At 30.9% G+C, this 20744-nt stretch overlaps 2 protein-coding genes across 2 annotated transcripts in view; one reads left to right on the top strand and one right to left on the bottom strand.

Annotated features, from left to right (window-relative positions):
- Positions 1-11086, top strand: part of LOC115887387 (disintegrin and metalloproteinase domain-containing protein 10-like) — a 36299-nt gene extending 25213 nt beyond the window's left edge. The window contains exons 5-6 of the mRNA XM_030906802.1: positions 9964-10151; positions 10234-11086. Of these exons, the coding sequence (XP_030762662.1) occupies positions 9964-10151; positions 10234-10827 (782 nt within the window). The 3' untranslated portion in view covers positions 10828-11086. The remainder of the gene's footprint in view (positions 1-9963; positions 10152-10233) is intronic.
- Positions 1-20744, bottom strand: part of LOC115887394 (CCR4-NOT transcription complex subunit 11-like) — a 140466-nt gene that overhangs the window by 31971 nt on the left and 87751 nt on the right. The window lies entirely within an intron of this gene.

Genomic DNA, 20744 nt, shown 5'->3' with positions numbered 1-20744 from the left:
AAGCATGTATTGCTAATTCCTTACATGCACCGTAAATAAAATTAAATAAAAAAAAAAAAAAAAAAAAAAAAAAAAGTAATAAATTTAAAAAATCTATAATCAGGGTAGTTATGTTTGAATTTTATTTCTACCATTAAATCCTGGAAATTTTCCATAATTTTATAAATAAAAATTTGATAAAAAATAATTAAGAGTCTATAAACACAAATTGTCCCAATTTATTATTTAAATTAAAAAAAAAATATCATTTTTTTTTTTTTTTATATAAATTTTCTGAAGGAATTTTAATTTAAAAATTCGGACAAATCAAACGAACGAAACCGTAAATCAGTAAAATAAAAGTGTTCTGAGCGCATGGTGTTAAAAATCAATTTTTATTGGTTGGGGATATTGACATTGGCATTGTTAATATTGACAGTTTTAATATTTTGCGGCCCTTCGGGCATTTTGGAGGAAAAACTATTTTTTATGAACGTCATTTGATTTAGTTTCTCAGCCATTTGATAGACGTATCTGTTTTAAAAAGTCAAGTGTTCTCGAATGTTTCATTTAAATATTTTAATTAGTTTTTTCTTTGATTCTTTATATTTTTTTTGCTTGCCCGACGGGACGGAAAGAGAACTTTCCGCAAACGTTAAGCATTTTTTTCTTTGTTTAGGCAAATTTTATTACTGTAAACACAACTTCTGACAAGCACCGTCCGTTTAGGTTTAACGCAGAAGTGATGTTACAAAAATATATTTTTATTTTGTAGATTTTTCTTGCAGTGCAGTGGCGAAAAACCCATAAGGATTTTTTTGGATAGATGAATCCGCCACATAGGTATACACATTTTTTAAGTATTATATTATTTAATACTAAAAAAGTGTAGACATATTCACCAGAAACGTGCATATGGGCTATCACTGGAATAATTTTGTAAAAAAAACATGTACGCTCCTAACCTTTTTTTCTTATTAGTAAAATTGTGTAGACCATTTAATGTCATTTAAAGGTTGTATTTTGATATTTTGTAGATTTCGATAACCTTGATATGTATGCGCTTAACACTACAGTTGGGGGTTGGAACCTTTGGTGTTACAACAGAAAAATAAAAAAGGCTAATTCACTACAATACACCAAAATACTTTACTTTTAAAAAAAAAAAAAAAATATTTTTTTGCTGTTGTTAAAGTATTCCCATTTTCATAATATTTTAGGGTGTAAATCAATGACTAAAGAATATAAGGGACATGTTAACGCCCATATACGGGCTGCAGCCGAATTTGTGACCTTTTTTTTTTGTTGTGGTGGGCAACAATGAGTATCATTTGGTCACAACAAGACATTATAAAAGATTGAACCGAACATCTTGATTTCATTTACAATACTCGTTCGTTGTGTATCAAACCTTCCAATGTGTCAAACAAGGACAGAGGAGACAGAGAAGTCTAAGTTTGCCGGGGTCGGAAATTAGGCGCATTTGGATTGTTTTAATGGCCAGTGGCGTATCTTTTTTTGGAACGACTCGAATTTAGATTAGTTACAAGTAAAAGTAAAGTAAATTGAGTAAATTTTACTCCCATAATTAATTTACTACATTAACACTTTTTTCGTCAGATGAGTTTCTGTTATAAGGTCCTATAATTATTATAAGTATAATTTAATATCCCACATATACTTATTGAAACGTTAGTAGTTTTCGAAAAACGCATCCAACGTCGATTTTTTCATTTAACTTTCAGTTACTTCTATATAACTTTTCAGTTACTTTTTGAATGTATGTTACAGGGTGACTCAGGTTTCCGAAACAGTTCTATATTCGGTTTGTGGTTGGTGACTTTTCTTTCCATTTTTTTTCAGAATATGGAGGAAATGGTAAAGCACATTTTAGACATTTTGTAAACATAGGTGGCAGGAAACCATATTTGTCAAAAACTAAAGTTGAGATTTCACCATTAAATTTCCATATTCCAGAAAGTAACGTTAGGGTTGCCACTTGTCCTTTTTTGGAATAACTTTTGTCCTTTTGACTTTTTTTAGAACTTAGCAAAGTCATTTTTATTTACGTATTTCCCCTGGAAGCAAATTACCTACAGCAACAGAAATATTCCTTTTCATCCAAATCGGATTAGAGATGGGTTAGAAAACTTATATTAATTTTCTTGAACACCACACAAACAACAGCGAACATAGTTTAAGAATAGGCAACTTATTTTAGAAATCCGTTTGTCTGCATGCTTTAGGTTTAGTTACTTTTTTTGATTCTTAAAAACAAACTTGTTCAAATTAAATAATTGAACGCGTTTGTTAGTTTGCATCTAGGATTACTCCTCCACCCCCCCCCCCCACATCGTCCCTGTTTTGTACATTGTCTTTTTCTTACTATTGCACAACACGGTGGCCAACTTTACGGAAATTTAGGATACCTCTCTTAAAAGGCCTCCGCAAACTTTAATACCTATATTATATCATATTGATGATTACAAAGTACGTAATGGACGAAATTATAAGTTCAACCATTTACCGAACGGTATATTACGTTGCTTGTTTAAATAGATTCAAAATTTCACAGCAATATAATTAGGAAATTATTTAAGATCTCGCTCGACCGTACTGAAGTCCCTGTTGCGTGACGCCTAGTCCTCGCTCCCTACGAAGAGTGAGCTATGGACTTAAAGCAATATAAAGTGTTCAAAACCAATGCCCACTGTGAAAAGCAATACCGAGGTTTTGGGCTTATTTTTTCACACACTTGACACTGGTACGTACAGATTATTTGGTGGAGTTAATTGCAGATTTGATGTTAGACGAATATGCACACAAAACTACTGACAACACTGAAAATTTCACTTCGGACTTGATTCGGACTTCAAACACACCGTAAACTAAACGTAGTACGCTATAACGACCAAGGGCCGTCGCGAAGGGTGGTGGGACGGACGACTCATTTCATTCTGAGATAGCGCGACGTTCCAATAGCTAGACGTCTCAGCACCAATAAACAGTAAAATGTCCTTTAAATAGTAACGCATATATCATCTGGTTAATAACATATATTTACGATGCTTCTTTAAAAACAACTTTTTAATTAGGCAATTGAGATTTATTGATATACGGTGAAGGTTTTAAAGCAGTCACCTATTTCACAAATCAAATGTAGATAGGCGCAATTTTGATATGTGGCAATGTCGTCTTCTCTATCTCAATTGGTTTTACAGTACGTAGTCAACCTTCGATTGTTTGATCGGGTTAACATGCACAATGTGATATCTGTTCTTTCTAAGTCTATGGTCACAGCGACATGTTTAGCAGATTTTTCTGTTGTGTGTAGTAGGTAAACTTTGTATAAACTTTCAGTTACAATGTGATTAGTTGTTAGCTTTCAAGTGTAAAAGCAGCAGCGAGAAAGAGCCAGGAGTTAACGTTTCATAGGTAAAAAAACAGTCCACTCCAACTATTTAGCGTTTCTAGTGATTCGATTTATTCTTCATTTCAATTAAACATCTATATGTACTTGATATGTGCTATACGTCGATACTAGTTTTGTACCTTTTATCAGCCTTTGTTAACATTTTAATACGTTTTTTTCGTAATTAATTAGGATAATACACCATAGGCGTAGTCAAAACAATTATCAAAAAATATAAATATTGCTTCAAACAGCTAGGTTAAGAAAAATATGTGCCACGGCACTGTTTTGGTGACATCGTCACAATTTGCTCTCGGGTGTTATTTGTCCTTGGATTATTTAGTCATTGGTGATAATCCTTAGCAATGAACTAAATAAATTTTGTACTTCTTTAACTTTGTCTCATAGATAAAGGAAATAAGTTTAGATTGGAAAGTGCCCATAAGGATAATGTAAATACTATTTGGCGCTATTCTTACCACGGTCGCTCTCCAAACCTTTTGATAATTTCGGAGCGGTTCGGCTTTTTCCGGAATTATGTCGCCAAATATTCAAATTTATTATTTTCTTTTAATTTTTTAAATAAAATACAGTGTGTTGCATATAAAAAACTTTATTTTATATAAGGACATTTATGAAATACCTATGAAACATTGGAAACCGAGGTTATGCCACGATTCACCATTGTTTTTTTTTTTAAGTTTTTAAAGCCACTTTTTCACAATTATCACTGGTTTGAGTAAATAAAATTGAAATTAAACTCACAAGATAGCAATAATTACTTTAAAAATGGACGCTTTAAATACTTTTCTGTATTTTTTCAATGAGGGCAGTTTAAATTTTTTCTGACTTTGACAAGAGGAAATTATTCCTGTTCTTGTTTACGGTTGTTCTTAGCAACCGCTGTAGCAGCGCCAGATCCCGTACAACGTATGCATCCCAAAACAATTATGAGTTTCGGCGGCAAGCCGAGCATTCCAATCTAAACTTTTTTCCTTTATCTATACTTTGTCTTTAACATTTTAAAACAGTAAAAACTATGACATTAACAAAAATTCTATCAATAAAAAGCTATCAAAGAATAAAACCGACATTATACAGGGTTGTTCACCATATACGACACGGAGTATTGTAGCTAAACGATAAGATTTTTACAAATTGTAAGTTCTGGGTTCCTTGAAGGACTATTAGAGCTACAATTTAAAAATATTTTTACAAGATACAGAGTGTCCCAAATAAGTTAAAAATATTATAGTTGTAGTTTTTTAAATGGAACACCCTGTATATTATTCTATTTTTAGATTCTACGATTGAAATAAAGGTAAATTTGATTAAGGTTTATCACACTTAAACCTTACCGTTTTTGAAATATTTTCAATTTTATGAAATTGCAGTAAAAAATTTAAGGCTTCATTTCTACAAGGATATCAAAGTTTTTAATACTAAATATTTACTGGAGATTATTTATTGATCAGATATTGTGTTGCAATAATAAAAATTTTACTACCTTATACAGAGTGTCCAAAAATTTATATTAAATAATTACTAGCTTTAAACGGCAATAACTTGTTTAATTTAAATGGAACACCCTATATATTTTACGTGAATCAGATGCACAATGTAATTGCCTATCAAATTGTATTATACCATTTTTTACCTATTTCTTCAAGTTTTCGTAGAAAATGCATTTTCTTATAATTTAGACCTCATTTATCACTATACCCATGAAATATTGACATTTTACATTATTTTTAAAGATGTAACACATTTTCAAAGAGTACAGTTACTACTATTGTCGATATAGTTCGCTTATTTCATTAAAAAATAAAAAAAAACTGTTTAAATATTGTTTGTTAAAAAGGACCAATTAATATGATCCCTACATTAATTGACTGTTTACATTGATTAATAATAATTGCTCTAAATACTAAAAAACTGAATTTTGTGTGTGTATTAGACGGTGTGGTAAAAAGTAACGCTTTATAAATTTTATTTCATTTTTTGACGAATGCTTGTTTATAAAAACAGAGACGTTCGTTTTCATAACTTATTATTATATTGATTTCTGAGCCAAATTCACATTTATTTAGAATACTTTATTAATTAAAACAATTTAAAAGTATGTAATTGACTAATTTTTGGTCGGAAATAATGGTGGTAGGTATATTTAATTAATAAATTAATAAATTTAATTAATTTAGTAGGTATACTCTTTCACAAAGATTTTTTTTTTTTTTGTATACCAATGGGCTTGCAATACATTTTGTACATATATGTTGCTTTAAAAAAATCTGAAATGTCAATATTCCATGGGTATAGTGATAAATGAGGTCTAAATTATAAGAACTATTTTCTACGAACACTTGAAGAGATGGGTAAAAAATAGTATAATACAATTTGATAGACAGTTACATTGTGCATCTGATTCACGTAAAATATATAGGGTGTTCCATTTAAATTAAACAAGTTATTGCCGTTTAAAGCTAGTAATTATTTAATATAAATTTTTGGACACTCTGTATAAGGTGGTAAAATTTTTATTATTAAAACACAATATCTGATCAATAAATAATCTTCAGAAAATATTTAGTATTAAAAACTTTGATACCTTTGGAGAAATGAAGCCTTAAAATTTTTACTGCAATTTCATAAAAATGAAAATATTTCAAAAACGGTAAGGTTTAAGTGTGATAAACCTTAATCAAATTTACCTTTATTTCAATCGTAGAATCCAAAAATAGAATAATATACAGGGTGTTCGATTAAAAAAAATACAAGTATAATATTTTTTACTTATTTGGGACACTCTGTATCTTGTAAAAATATTTTTAAATTGTAGCTCTAATAGTCCTTGAACGAACCCCAAACTTACAATTTGTAAAAATCTAATCGTTTAGCTACAATACTCCGTGTCGTATGGGTTTTGATTTTTAGGCCTTAGAAAAAATTCAACTATAATTTCATATTTTTTATTGTCTCTAAAACGATATGGAATTTTAGAAAAATATAAAAGGGACTAACCATTTTAGAAGAAGCAATTTTTTTATGAAGAATGCATTTATTTTTACAAAAGTTTTTCCTCTTCTAAAAACAATCCGGGGACATAAAGTAATCGCAAAACAATTTCCGATGCACGCGATCAACTTTGAGTGACAAACGATGGCGACAGCGCTGCCAGATTGTGATGGATTTATGAGACGAATCTTAATGTAAAATTGGGAAATAATATATTTATTATATCATTTTTTAAAGATTTTTTCGGTTTTATTTTGAATTTAATTTAATATTTTAGTAATTAATTTATTTATTAACAGTAGTCATTAACACTCACAGTATAAATATTTAAATTTAAGGCAGCAGCTACTCGCAACAAAGCGAAAATAAGTAGAGATAACTTTGAAAGTGGCATAATGAATCAAATTTACTTCTCTGACCGCAGTCAAGGGTAGTAAAGGACCTACGAGCCCTAACAACTATATGTTGGGACAAGGTCTTTTTTTTCAATAAAAATAGGAATTTGTAAAAACGACTCCATTTATTTTGTTTATTATTTTAAATTCAAACATTACAATATGATCTAGACAATTTTACTACATTTTTATAACTTTGCAAACAAATCACTTTTGATAATAGCTTATTTTGCCAAAATCAAGCCAAATTTTCTGACAACTATATATTGGGACAGCACAACAAGAAATTTGTTTAATACGGAGTTACATCACCTTTCGCCTTAACAACTGCCTGAACACTTAATGGCATTGTATTTACCAAAGATTGGCACATTTGAGGAGAAAAATTATCCCAAATTTCCCGCAGTTTTGTCCGCAAATCAAAAATTGTTCGTTGAGGGTGATTTCTTAAATATTGCTTCATTTTATGCCACACAGTTTCTATAACATTGAGGTCCGGACTACTTGCAGGATGGGATAGAACTTTTATATTATTATTACCGAACCAATTTTTAGTTGATTTTGCTGAATGGCACGATGCTCCGATCTTGTTGGAAAATATAGTCTTCGTTTAGAAACAATTCTTGAGCACTAGGCAAAGGTGAGGTCTCAAGTATATGTTGATATCTTTGGACGTTAACAGTGCCATCTATAAAATTTAATTTGCCCAAACCTCTTGCTGACATGCAACCCCAAACCATAATCCCTTTAGGAAATTTAACAACCCTCTTTAAGCAATCTTTATATGAAAGGCTTCTGCTTTTATTTCGTGTTATTCGTTTTCGATGATCTCCAACGCAAACATCAAATTTAGACTCATCACTAAAATATGACCTTATTCCAATCATTTTGTGTTCACGATAATTTAGATTTTGCTCAATTGTAGCGATTTTTCTTTTGAATTTCTGTCAGTAGCGGTTTTTGTTTGGCCTAAATAAGAATTTGTATCTTCAATAATCGTCAGGTAATTGATTATCCACACAAAATAAAGTTTACCTTGTAAAACCCCAGACCGCATTTATGGATACTATATTTTCGGCAACATTCTCTTGATATATTTAAACCAGTTACAGTATTCCATTTAACTGTTACTGAGAAGAGTAACTTCTCGCAGACTTGCAAAATTTTTACTAAATTTCGTAAATCTCTCTGATCTCTCAACTTTTGACCTTCCTGAACTTTTACCTCTAACGTCTACATTGACAGATTCGCCGTATTTTTTATTATATTAAAGACCGTGGTTTTTGGAATACTTAAATCATCAGAAATTTTTCGAAATGTTTTTCCCGTACTGTATTGACGAATGAAAATTTCGCGTAGTTTTTGATTTGTAGCTTTTCCACGGACCATTACTTTGAATTAAATTAACAAAATTGAAAATTAAAAAGTAAAATTACTTACAGTAAATCTACTCACTCAAAGTATCGAGTTACTTACAAGCTGTCAATGCTGAAGTAAACAGTTTGATGACATTTGTGACGTTTATAGCAAAGCCGCCTATGATGATATTAATTATTTAAAAATACTTGTCCCAACATTTAGTTGTCAGCAAATTTGTCCTTTTATGAACAAAATCCGCTACTGTAAATATGGATTGATTTACAAATACATAAAAATATTGTCAAGTTGTTAGGATATATGGCTATGTTTATATTTAAAAAAATAAAGTTGCAAAATGTATCATTTTGAAAAACCAGGGCAATAATTCCAAAATATGACCTTGTCCCAACATATAGTTGTTAGGGCTCGTATATTGTCACGTTCTCATTCAAAATAGTTAATCAGGATATCAGGGAAGCTTCAAGCTCTTTGCTTCGACCGTTTAAATGCTTCGGCATATTTTCAAACACAATTTCAAGAAATGCAATTCAAAAACTCGAAAATTTAGTTCTTAAAAGAACTGTTTGTGCCTAAAAGTAAAATTAAAAAAAATACTATCAAAGTCGGCAAAAACGTGAATTACTTCCAACAACAATACAACAGAATAATGACTGACATGATAATTTTCAAATAACACACGACAACGTTGCTGATCGCGGCGCAATGTGACCATAATGGCGATAAAAAAATCGCCTTAAACTAATTTTTGCAGCTTTAATCTAAATAAATAAATATAAATAAATGCCTTTATTGTCAAAAAAATTTTCAATTTGTAGACAAAGGTAAACTAACAAACAAAAGATAATACAAAACATTATACAAATAATATTGTCAGTCTTATTGTTAAAATAAACATTTATAAATGTTTATAATGTCAAAGAACAAAAAATAAAAATAATATTCAAAAATATTTAGCTAGTTTATAGTAAAATATCAATGACCTCTAAATAAATTCATTTCGATGTCATTAATAAATATAGCAATAGCAAACATTAGACCAGTGTTACAAGATCAAATTTGATTTTGAAAATATAATTCATTTACGGCGTAGAAAGCCTTGTCTAGTAAATAAGAGTTCAATGCTTTGCGAAATGAAAAAAATGATGTTATGGATTTGATTTCAAATGGCAGGTGATTGTGCATTTTTTTCGAGTTGTATAATATTGAACTCTTTTAACTAACTCTGAGCGTGGGGTAGGTAGATAAATATCTTGCTCCGCGTTCCTGAGTGGATAAGTGTGAGATGGCCTTTCTTGAGAAGCTGATACATGTTTACGTATTAGGCAAACGGATTCAAATATAAATAAGGAAGGAAGAGTCAATATTTTTAATTTTTTAAAAAAGTCCCGGCAATGAGTTCTGCTGTTTAGTCCCAGTGAATATCGAACAGCTCTCTTCTGGAGCCTGAAAATGCGGTCAAATTGAGTCGCACAACACGCACCCCAGAATGGAAGGGCATACCTGGGTAATAAAATGTCACAATCATTATTTGCTCTATGAAATAAAATGAAGAGCTGCTCGGTAACTTAAATTATACAACAAATTTAAACATATTTGCCAAAATTTCATTTAGTCAAGTTTATAGGCTTCAGTGTCAATTTCAATATGATTGATAACGTGCATCGGAAAATGTTTTGCGATTACCTTAAAGGTATATTCATACAGGGTAACGTTTATATTTTGTGTCAATAAGATAAGAAATATTATTCTGAAACTTAATTCGATAAAAGAACATATTTTTAGCAATTGTAGAGGAAGACGAAGATTGCGATTGCGGTATGAGATCGCAATGTGAAAAGGATCCTTGCTGTGTGCCAAGACAAACTAACGAACGACCGTGTAAGGTGAACAGGAAAAAAGGATACCAGTGTCATCCGTCTCAAGGAATTTGTTGTACCAATGAATGCAAATACGCAATATTGGACAACTTGGTAAAAACCTTAATTAACAAGTTAAACCTGTTTGGTAACTTTAATTAAATTAAATTTAATTTTTTTATATTTATTTTTGAAGCACTGTAAAAACTTTGAACGGACATGTCCTTGCACAAATGGAACAGAACCCTGTTATTGTGGAATAAGAGGTCGATGTATCAAAAATCAATGTCATAGTTACGAATGTACAAGAATAAACCTTCTAGAATGCGCGTGTGCAGCAGAATCTTGCCACGCATGTTGCCAGATAGGGAATCAATGCAAACCTGCTCTGTTGGTAACGCGTGATTTATTAAACAAAAAGAATGATGCAGCTACGTTTAAATATTTTGTAAATCAAGTAAGTGGTACCAATAACCCTCCACAAACAAGACCAGATGTCGAAGGATATACTTATGAGGAATTTTGCCAGACAAACAATGGACAGAGAATATGCGTACGTACTCATTTTTTTATAGCTAAACCTGGACGATATTGCGTTAGTAGAGGCAATCTAGGAAAATGTACCAAGTCTATCGGGGATGGTAAATTCAAATGCAAAATTCTTCCAAAGACGCCAAAGAAACAAATATTTCCTTTGATGAGCGGATCATGGACTATACATTTTGGACAAGCCACAATCCTTCACATACTTGTACTAAATTCTATCTTCATTTTTATTGTCTCGAACTAAACAAAAGTACCTAATGTAATATTAAAAAATATAAAATAAAATTTTATCGGCTACCTTTGATTCAATGTAATGCTTTACGCCAAAGACATCTAAATAAAGGACACAGAACTATTTACATTTTATCGCGATCAAACATCGTTTCCAGCAAAAATCGATGATGATAAATTTCTGGTAATTACGTTAGATAGCATGTTATTATTATTATAAATATATTTTTTTGGGGTACCTAATAGAATAAACCACTTGGGGTGTCACTTGTATGGGAAAACAGGCAACAGTCAAATTTAAACGTGCCAGGACCAACGACAAAGAAAGCAACATCTGCCAGGCATTGGCTTTCTTTGTCACTCGCATTGCTTAAATCATGATACCGCGGCCATTTTGCCAACAAAGAAGCTGGCCGGGCTGTCCTGGCAAGTGATTTAAAACAGTTTTGCTTTTTTACAATATTAAATTACCATTTGGATGTATTTAATGCGATTATTCAGTTAACTGGTAAGTCAGAAATTACACACAAATACTTTATTCGTAAATACAACTAAGATGTAAACGTATTTTTGTATTTTTAGATTTCAACTCTTGCAAAGACCCGCCGAGAGAACTTGCCTGGCAGCGTACCTGTTTAACTAAACGTATTATTTCCTGATAATAATATCAAAACTCGTAAGTACCTCTATAATTTATGATGAAAAATGATTTTGATTATGTTTTATATTATTTAAATACTTTCTAACCTCAAATAATAGTAAGATCCTTGTTTATATCGCACAGCCCGTTGAAAACTTACCCTTACAAAAACAATGTCCTTTTAATCTGATTTATACCTCAGAAGGATGCCAGTAAAATTTTATTAAATCAACATTATATTATTTGGCCATTAATATGCAAAAAGGAGCATATTGCTTTAACTTAAATTTTATTTTACTTCTCCTGACAATGTTCTCTATATTCTCTATTTTGAGTTAGTAAACTTTTGAACGGGATGTGCGATATATAAAATACATAATATATCCAAGGGTATGATCTGATAAAAGTATTTTTTGATGCATTTTGGTTGTTTATGCACGTTGGCTTGGTTTATGTTTTTTATTCAGCTTATATTTATTTGGTATAACAGTTTTTTTTTGCCTTTGGAATGGCATGCATTGAGGCTAGATAGTGTTTCATTAGATCATTAAAGGAATTTAAATTAGCATATATTTTTTGTGATATTAGTGTGTTATCATGATACAGGTAGTTGTATCATAGTGCATTATGCATGTTATTTACCTATTATATACTTATGTATTATCAGTAAATAGATGATAACATACTACTAAAATTTCTTTTTAATAGTATGTTTATTTTTCCAATTCACTAGTTATTTGCAAAATGTATTTTCAACTAATTTAAGTCATTAATGGATCATCTTTCTTTTTCAGGTTCCGGGATATTCTTTTTCATTGTTAAAAAAATATATATATATTTCAATATTATTGTAATATAAATCGCAGCTCTAAAAAATAAATGATATTGTTTACTAATGTGTAATTTATTTACTATGAATTTTCTCTGAAAATAATAAGTCTTTAATAATATCATTGATTTGCTGTGTAAAGTTAATAGACATATTTTTTAATACATTAAATTATATTAAAGTAATAAAAATATGTTTATTAACTTTAAACAGTAAGTCAGTGATACTTATAAAAATATTTTTTTAAAAATTTCCCCTCTTTTAAGCCCCGCCCCTCTAATTCCCCTCAATTTAGCTAGTACTGCCAGGCGACACCAGGTGGCGTCTGTTTCCATTTTTTAACATGAAGTTAGCATTTCTTTAATGTACCTATTCTCTGGAATAAACAGTTTTAAACGTCAAGGGCGTCATCCTGTAGCCCGTCCCCAATTATGCCGAAATCGACCCACATTTTTCTTCAATATCAAATCGTTAAGTTTCATTCAGAATCTCCCAATTAGTGGAATTAATTAGTGGTTTAAATTACACTTTATACTTTTTAGTTTACGATCATTCACAATGTCTAAAAAATACAATTAAAATTAATAAAATATCCTAGCAACAGCTAGAGGTAGTCTGCTGTATCCATAGAGAAAGCATAATATTTAGCTTATAAAACAATAAACTTTTGATTTCTAATCAAAAATTTTCTTGACGGGTGATAATCAAAGGCCAAAATGACATTCCTTCAATTGTTTTGTGTTGCATACGTCGTACGGGATCTGGCGCTGTTATAGCGGTTGCTAAGAACAACCGTAAACAAGAACAGAAATAATTTTCTCTTGTCAAAGTCAGAATCAAAAATTATAAAATCTTTCAAAATTTAAACTGCCCTCATTGAAAAAATACCAAAAAGTGATTAAATCGTTCATTTTCAAAGTAGTTATTGCTATCTTGTGAGTTTAATTTCAATTTTATTTACTCAAACCCGTGATAATTGTGAAAAGGTGGCATTAAAAACTTAAAAAGCTGTGTGAACTGAATAGACAAACAAATAAAAAGAGACTGGCAAATTAAATGGCAAAGAGAGGGACAACCAGGGGGGTGACAGTGAAATAGGAAAATTGGAAACAGTCATTAGTGTCATTCCTGTCATTCTCCTCACGACAAGTATGGTCGCCTAGACAAGGACAGCATTGTTTTTGTCTAACTATTGTCTAACTTCACAGTTTAGAATTGACAGATTTCAGTTTCAGAGACAACTTCAGATTTGTTCTAGAACAAATTCGAAAATATTCGACGCCATTTTAATTCATTCCGTTTAGTTTCGTTCAATTTAATATTTCGGCTGAAATTTATAAATATAAAGGTAATAAAGTATATAAAATATATATTACATGAAGAATCCTGGAGAAAATGACGTTTCTGCAGTAGTAGGTATGTCCCATGTATATGAAAAATAGGTAGTAAATAAACACTGTTTTTACATTTTTTAGATGCAAGAAAATGGTGTTATAATCTCTTTGATCGGCGATTTTTTGAAAATGGAAACAATTTACAGCAAGGTAAGATCATTTTTAACTATAGCCAACATTAGTTATCTCCAGTATGTGCGATTTATTGTCAATAAAGCAATAAATCGGACTAATAATCTGATTATGTTATCCGACTAAAAGTCTCTTTTTGCATCTTTTTGATTTATAAGCCAGGTTCTTTGGGAATAATGGACGCTTTTTTTAAACAGTATATTTATATTTTATATCTATTGATATTTTTACATTGTTAATTTTAGTATAAAATAAATTGTTTTTCTGTTTCCAGGTTTTTGTATAAGGCTCCCGTTTTCATGTTCCTGTGTCCGTTTTCTGTCCTTGAAGTTTGCGAATGCGTGTGTTTATTTACAAATTACTGTAAGTCATGCTTATACCTTAACTAATTTACGTTAAAAGTGCATATAATTAACTAATTGGTATTGAATCAATACAGTCTCTCTATATTTTATATTTATTTAGTCACGTTGTTCCATATTTCAAATAAATATATGTGAATAAATTATTTTTTGTTTTATTTATGAAAAGAAAAATACAAAATACATTTGAACTGAAAGAGGGCCCGCCATTGAATAACCGGAAACGGAAATGAAAATTAAGCCATCATGTCCTTATCATGTCAACCTGTCAATTGGAAAGTTAGTTCTCCAGACGACAACGAAGGCTTTCGGTGGCGTATCGTGTTTCCACGATTTAACACAGAGTTGACACCAGGAAGGTGACAGTAAACCGGAAAATTGGAAACAGTTCTGGCGCGGTCTTACCCAGGCAGAAAGCATGGCCTTCTAGACTGTCCTAGACAAAAATCTGAATATTTCTATATGATTTCTGTCAATTTCAGTTACGGAACATTTTTATGCACGTCGGCGTCCTCTTCTTTTGTCTGTGTGTCAGCCATGTGTCAACTCCCGAGGCCTCTGGCAAAGGTCGGGCGCCATTTTAATTTTTTGCCGTTTTAGATTTGAATGGAAGTTTGTTTATGATATTTCGGCTGAAATTTATAAGTACAAAGATGTTTTTTGATATAAAGTTCCTTGTTAACACTTTAATAAAGTATATATGATATTAATTACATGAAGAAAAATGATGAAATCGACGTTTCTGCGCGTAGTAGGTATGGACCATATTTTATGTAAAAAATAGGTATAATAAATTAACTGTTTTATATATTTTTTAGCTTTAGATCCAAGGATCTTGGGATATTCTTTACCAAGGATTTTTCCGTATCTCTACTTTAAAGACTGATCGGTGATTTTGAGCAATTGAAAGCAAGTTACACAAGGTAAATTATGATTATTGAACTATTATTAGCCTACAGCCTATATTAATTATCTACAAGATGAACAGAAATGCGTAATTACATATCACATAGGTATAGTCTGTAAAACGAATAACTTTGAATTTGACAGTTCCCGCGGGCTTTTCTAGTGTTAATTTTATTAGGTTAGCAACTTGCGGCCATGCTGACGCAATGCCGTCTCTAATAGAACAGCCTAGCAACGAGATTTATGACGTCACACTAGTTAGATACTACAAATTAATAACTATGTTGTAGAATACATGGAAAACATAATTATTCCTCGATTTGTTGGTTTGTATTTTAAAAATGATATAGTTTACATGAAATATATATAATATACAGTTAATAAATACAATATATATACCTATTTATATTAATAAATACTTTGGCAGATAAACTATGAACCATACAAATGCAGCAAATGTTTTACAATATGACTGAAATCGTACTCCATAGTCAATGTAGATAGTTTTTGTGTTAAGAATAATAATTTAAAAAAATATGTGGTCATCTTTTGACAAGTTTATATTAGTTTATTAATTGCAGTAAACATTATAATATATAAATAAATTTTGTGAATGCAAATAATAATACATCACTATTAGTAGCTATCGAATGGTTTTTTGTTAAATTAGATCGATTTTCAAACCCCAAAAATTTAAAATATATTTTTACATTTTACCCATTATCTTATGTACCACCTATTCATGTATATTGTAAAACATTTGCTGCATTTGTATGGTTCATTACCAGTATGGTTCATAGTTTCAAATAGGTATATATTATATTGTATTTATTAACTGTACATTATGTATATTTCATGTAAACTATATCATTTTTAAAATACAAACCAAAAATACGAGGAATAATTATGTTTTCCATGTATTCTACAACATTTTTATTAATCCGTAGTATCTAACTAGCGTGACGTCATAAATCTCGCCCCGTGGCTATTCTAATAGAGACGGCATTGGTCTAATATTTAGAAATGTCAAAAGCTGATGATTTTTACTTTTTGTCAATTATGACATTTCGTGTTGATTTTTGCAAGAAGAGGAAGAATTGTCACTTGTTTTATTATTTTCCTTTTCTATTTCACGAAAGTAAAAAGAGTTACCTATCTGATTCGTTCAGGCTAGTTCAGGCACTCAATTTAAAGAATATCAGTAACTTTTTTGATAGAGGGATTTTATATTTGCCATGTTGGTAAAAAATAACGGTCAAAATTCAAAGTTATTCATTTTATAGACTATACCTATTATGTATTTTCTTAGCAATAATGCTATGTATGTAGATTATTTTTAAAATACAAATGAGGTATTAGATGTATATGTATCATATTTTTTATTCATTTTATTTTCATTCAAGTCCTGTTTGATTTAATTCACAACAGTCTTATGTACCTATATTTATGTTTTTTTTTACATATTTTTTTTTTTTGATTCCAGGTTTTGCGTGGGTTCCTGTTGTTTTTTTCCTGCTTCCAGTTAGTTTTTCGCCCGTGAAGCTGTGAAAACATTTATTTATCTTCAAGTTTCTGTAAGTCAGTGCATTGTTACTTTACTAATTCACTTTAACACAGCTCTTTGATATTATTTAAATATTTTGATATTGATACAGTAGTTTATGGGTTTATAGCTCTTTAATTGTGTTGATTTGCATATTTACATTGTTCTAAATTCCAAATAAATATTTTTGAGTAATTTTGTTGTATTATTTACTACTAGAAAAAGTAAAAAGTATATTAACCCTCATTTAAACCTCCTGAACAGCCCGCCATTAAAAACCGGAAACGGAAATAAATTTCATAAAATTGAAATTGTCATGTCAATGAAGTGTCTATGTCATGTCAAATGTCCCAGCCGCCATATCTGAAAATTAGTTACCCAGGCAGCCACGCTGTTTCCATAATTTAACATTGACTTGACACTTCTTCTTGTATTTATTATTTTATGGTTGACACTTCTTTCTAGTTAATTATTTTATGGGGACAACGTTCCCGTAGCGCAACTCAGAACGCAAAATTTCGTTCTATTTATGTTGATCTGCGTATTACGTCTATTGGGCCCACTATCTCATTCAAATATAACAAGAGAGAAAGAAGCAGCCATATAAAACGTAATTTCTAAATAGAAATTAGAACAATCGCCTTTTGTTTTCGTTATCATGACAACCAAGATGACAACATCATGACAATTCGTCATATTAGTTAATTTTTTTTGGCGATTTACCTTTTTTTCTAAACTCTCCATTTTATTGACTTATGAATATGGATAAGGAACAAATTCCTTTGTTCCAGATAGGTATTTATATTCAGTTACTTATAATTTTAGGTTTTACTATTTGTTATTTTATTTACTGCAGGAGCCAGTATCATCTATTTTTTATATGTACTGGTACCCCCTTTCTCTGATAGATATGTTAAAGACACCCGGTAAGATAAAAGTAAGTAGTTATATTTATCATCTTATTAAGAAAAAAGTAGAAGTAGCAGTGTCAAAAATATTTCGAACCTCTCTTAACATAACAAATTAATAAAATTCATTTTTTTCATTTTTTGGGTAGGTAGTTTAAAGCTGGTTTATAGTAAACACAAACTTTATTGATATACCTATTTTACTTTTGTTTTAGGATTAAAACTGGACTTGAAAATGGTTCAGAATCATGATTCTCGTAAAGTCTTCTTTGCTTGGATATTCACTTTGTTATTGCAATTAGGCAGTTCTTTTCGAAAATGAGATTTTTAATGCCCTTTAAAAAAATTGGCCGATCGTTTCTTGCAAGTCAGTTCTTCTGCATTTAAAATTGGTAGGTGGGTGGAATAAACACTGTTCTTTTTTGTTATTATATTATAAAAAGTTTATTTATTTTTATGTATAAATAAATATGTTTAACAGTACAATTTTTGCTTTTTTTATAATTTCCCTTAGTAGTATTCTTTCGTTCTGAAAGAAACTGCAAATTTTCATTTAAACTGATTTATTCCCTACACCATGTTCCCTTTACGTGGTATAGGGAATAAATCAGTTTAAGTGAAAATTTTCAGTTTCAGAATCAAAGGATACTACTAATAATGGCTAATTTAAATTTCCCGCCAGCTAGAATGTGCGATAATGTCTTATGATACGTTTTATACCTATCTCTTTTTTTTCATATAAAGCACACATAATAAAGAAAGATAGCAATAAAGACGTACGTCCTGCCATGGTCCTGCTAATTGGTTTCAAAATTGTTATTCTGAGTTGCGCTACGGGAACGCGGTCCCACTCTTTACCATGGGATTTGTCAGTCTCTTTTTATTTGTTTGTATATGGTGAACTGTGAACTGCAAAAACCATCGTAGATCGTGGCATAACGTCGGTTTCCAATGTTTCGTAGGTATTTCACATGGTACAAAGAATACAAGGTATGATATTGCGCAGATTGGTCGCTACATCACAGGTGATAACAGGCGCTATTGGTCAGAACGCTACGCGCGCCAGTTCAAATCGTCAAGATATTGTAATAAACCTGTTTTTTTGTTTATATACCGTCATTGAATTATCGCTAAGAAAGTTACTGTGGAGCAGTGCGTAAAGAGTCAGGCTAGTAAGTGAGAGACCGGAGTTCGAATCTCAGCCGGGACATAACTTTTTTATTTAATTTTGTAAATACTTGTATTGTAGTATAAAAAAAAGAACTATTTATTCTTTTATTTTTTAATATCCAGTATAAATATAAATTGATTGTTGATACAATACCTCATTTAATATAAAATAATATTCTACATTTTGAAATGTATAATTGTACCTAAAAGTTCCTAATGGGGGGCCCTAATTGTACCTAAAAGTAATATATTGTTACGGATTCCGTGGGCCACTAATTTAAACTCACGATAAAATACTGCGATAAAATACTACGAATTTATTTGTCTCACTCTGTACACACAACTTATACTATTTACAACACAATTTATGCAACTACTATTACTCTAACGGTATTTCGCGGTATTATCAAACTTCAGACTTCAGACTATCTTCAGACTGGTCCAACTGTCAAAGCGCGGGCCTTATATACCCCCTGGCGATTGTTTCTGGAATTTTCTAAAGAATTCTGTAATTTTCTTTTACTTTCTGGCGAATTCGCCAGGTTCCTCAATGCACGTTGCGATTATGTAGCAGTAATGCAGTTATGCAACCAGTAATACACCTTGTCAATATTTTTACAGTGATATATCATATTGTAAACTATTTAATATTTCAGTCACTTAAAAAGTTAATTTGTATTGAATAATTGCCTACTATTAAAGGAAATTTGAGCTATAATACTTGATGGGCATATTCTGGGTATGAAAATACTTCCTCTAAATTTTGGGTTTCGTTCAACCGATTTATTCTCAAAACCTGAAACATCTACATATAAAAAGAAAAGCATAGGTCACTAATTATAATAAACTTCACCCTTGGAATTACTTCTATCACAATTACAATACATCCATCTGCAGTGGCGGATACAGGGGGAGGGCCCATGGGATCCGCCCCCCCCCTAAAGTGTGTGAATTGTGTAAAATATTAGGCCTTTGGGTTAAAAATGGCGCCCTAAAAAGCATATTCTACATTGCTTTTGATTTTGGGCCCCCCCTAAAATAAATTCCTGTATCCGCCCCTGTTCATCTGCATTAGCATTTTCTACATTTTTCGATGGGAAACAATCAACTTCCCAACATTTTTTAAATGATATGTAACAATTCCTCTTGTGGTTACTTTTCTATAGATATCCTCATCTCTGTCAATTCAGAGACAATGAACATGAAAATTATTTACCATAAACATCGCAAACTAAAAACCTAATAAACAATTTTATACCGAATATAGAAATAAATTTAATATTCTTACCTATTATCGTCCAAATCCATGTTAATAGATAATTAATATTTTGGATTTTTGTCTTTTATTTTTAAATATATTTTTGGAACTGCTGGTTTTAATAATTATTAAATTAAACAAACTAAAAAGTCTTAAAAATAAACAATTCTTAACCATAACCCCAAAAAATGCAGATCTCCTGTCAACTTTCTTTATTTTTTATTTATTCCTTATTTTCCTAGTGACGTCACAGGTGGTATGCGCGAACTGAACGAAATTGGAGCCGCTATCGATCATAAAGTAAACGCCACGAATGTTTGGGAGTGATTCATCGCTTGATGAAGTTAGAATCGACGCGCGCGCTATCATTTTTACATTAAAAACGTAAATTCTTACCGCAGACGTAGGTTTTTAAAGGCCCGGTCTAATCATCTGCCTGCGCTCCTCCTACTTATTCTAAAATGTTAGCGTGATTGACAAAGACGATACTTTATCGCGTTTCTTTGATTCGTTCGTTTTTGTGCGTCAGTCCATTGGTGTGCTTGCAATGCGACCAATGGGGCATTCCATTTATATTTACTTTATATTTATAACCAAATATATGTTTTGACAAGACTTTGACAGTTAAATCAACAAATTACAACAGATTATACATTGATTATTATATGACTTGAAACACCACGGCACTGGAATTAAGTGTTATGTGACCTTGAATAGATTAGTTCACATGGTAGCGACCGATGAATCACTCCCAAACATTCGTGGCGTTTACTATACCTAGTTTTCTT

The sequence above is a fragment of the Sitophilus oryzae genome, unplaced genomic scaffold (assembly GCF_002938485.1).
Source record: "Sitophilus oryzae breed Bouriz unplaced genomic scaffold, Soryzae_2.0 scaffold_115_pilon_pilon, whole genome shotgun sequence".
Taxonomy (NCBI): Eukaryota; Metazoa; Arthropoda; class Insecta; order Coleoptera; family Curculionidae; genus Sitophilus; species Sitophilus oryzae.
This window is presented reverse-complemented; position numbering and strand designations above follow the sequence as displayed.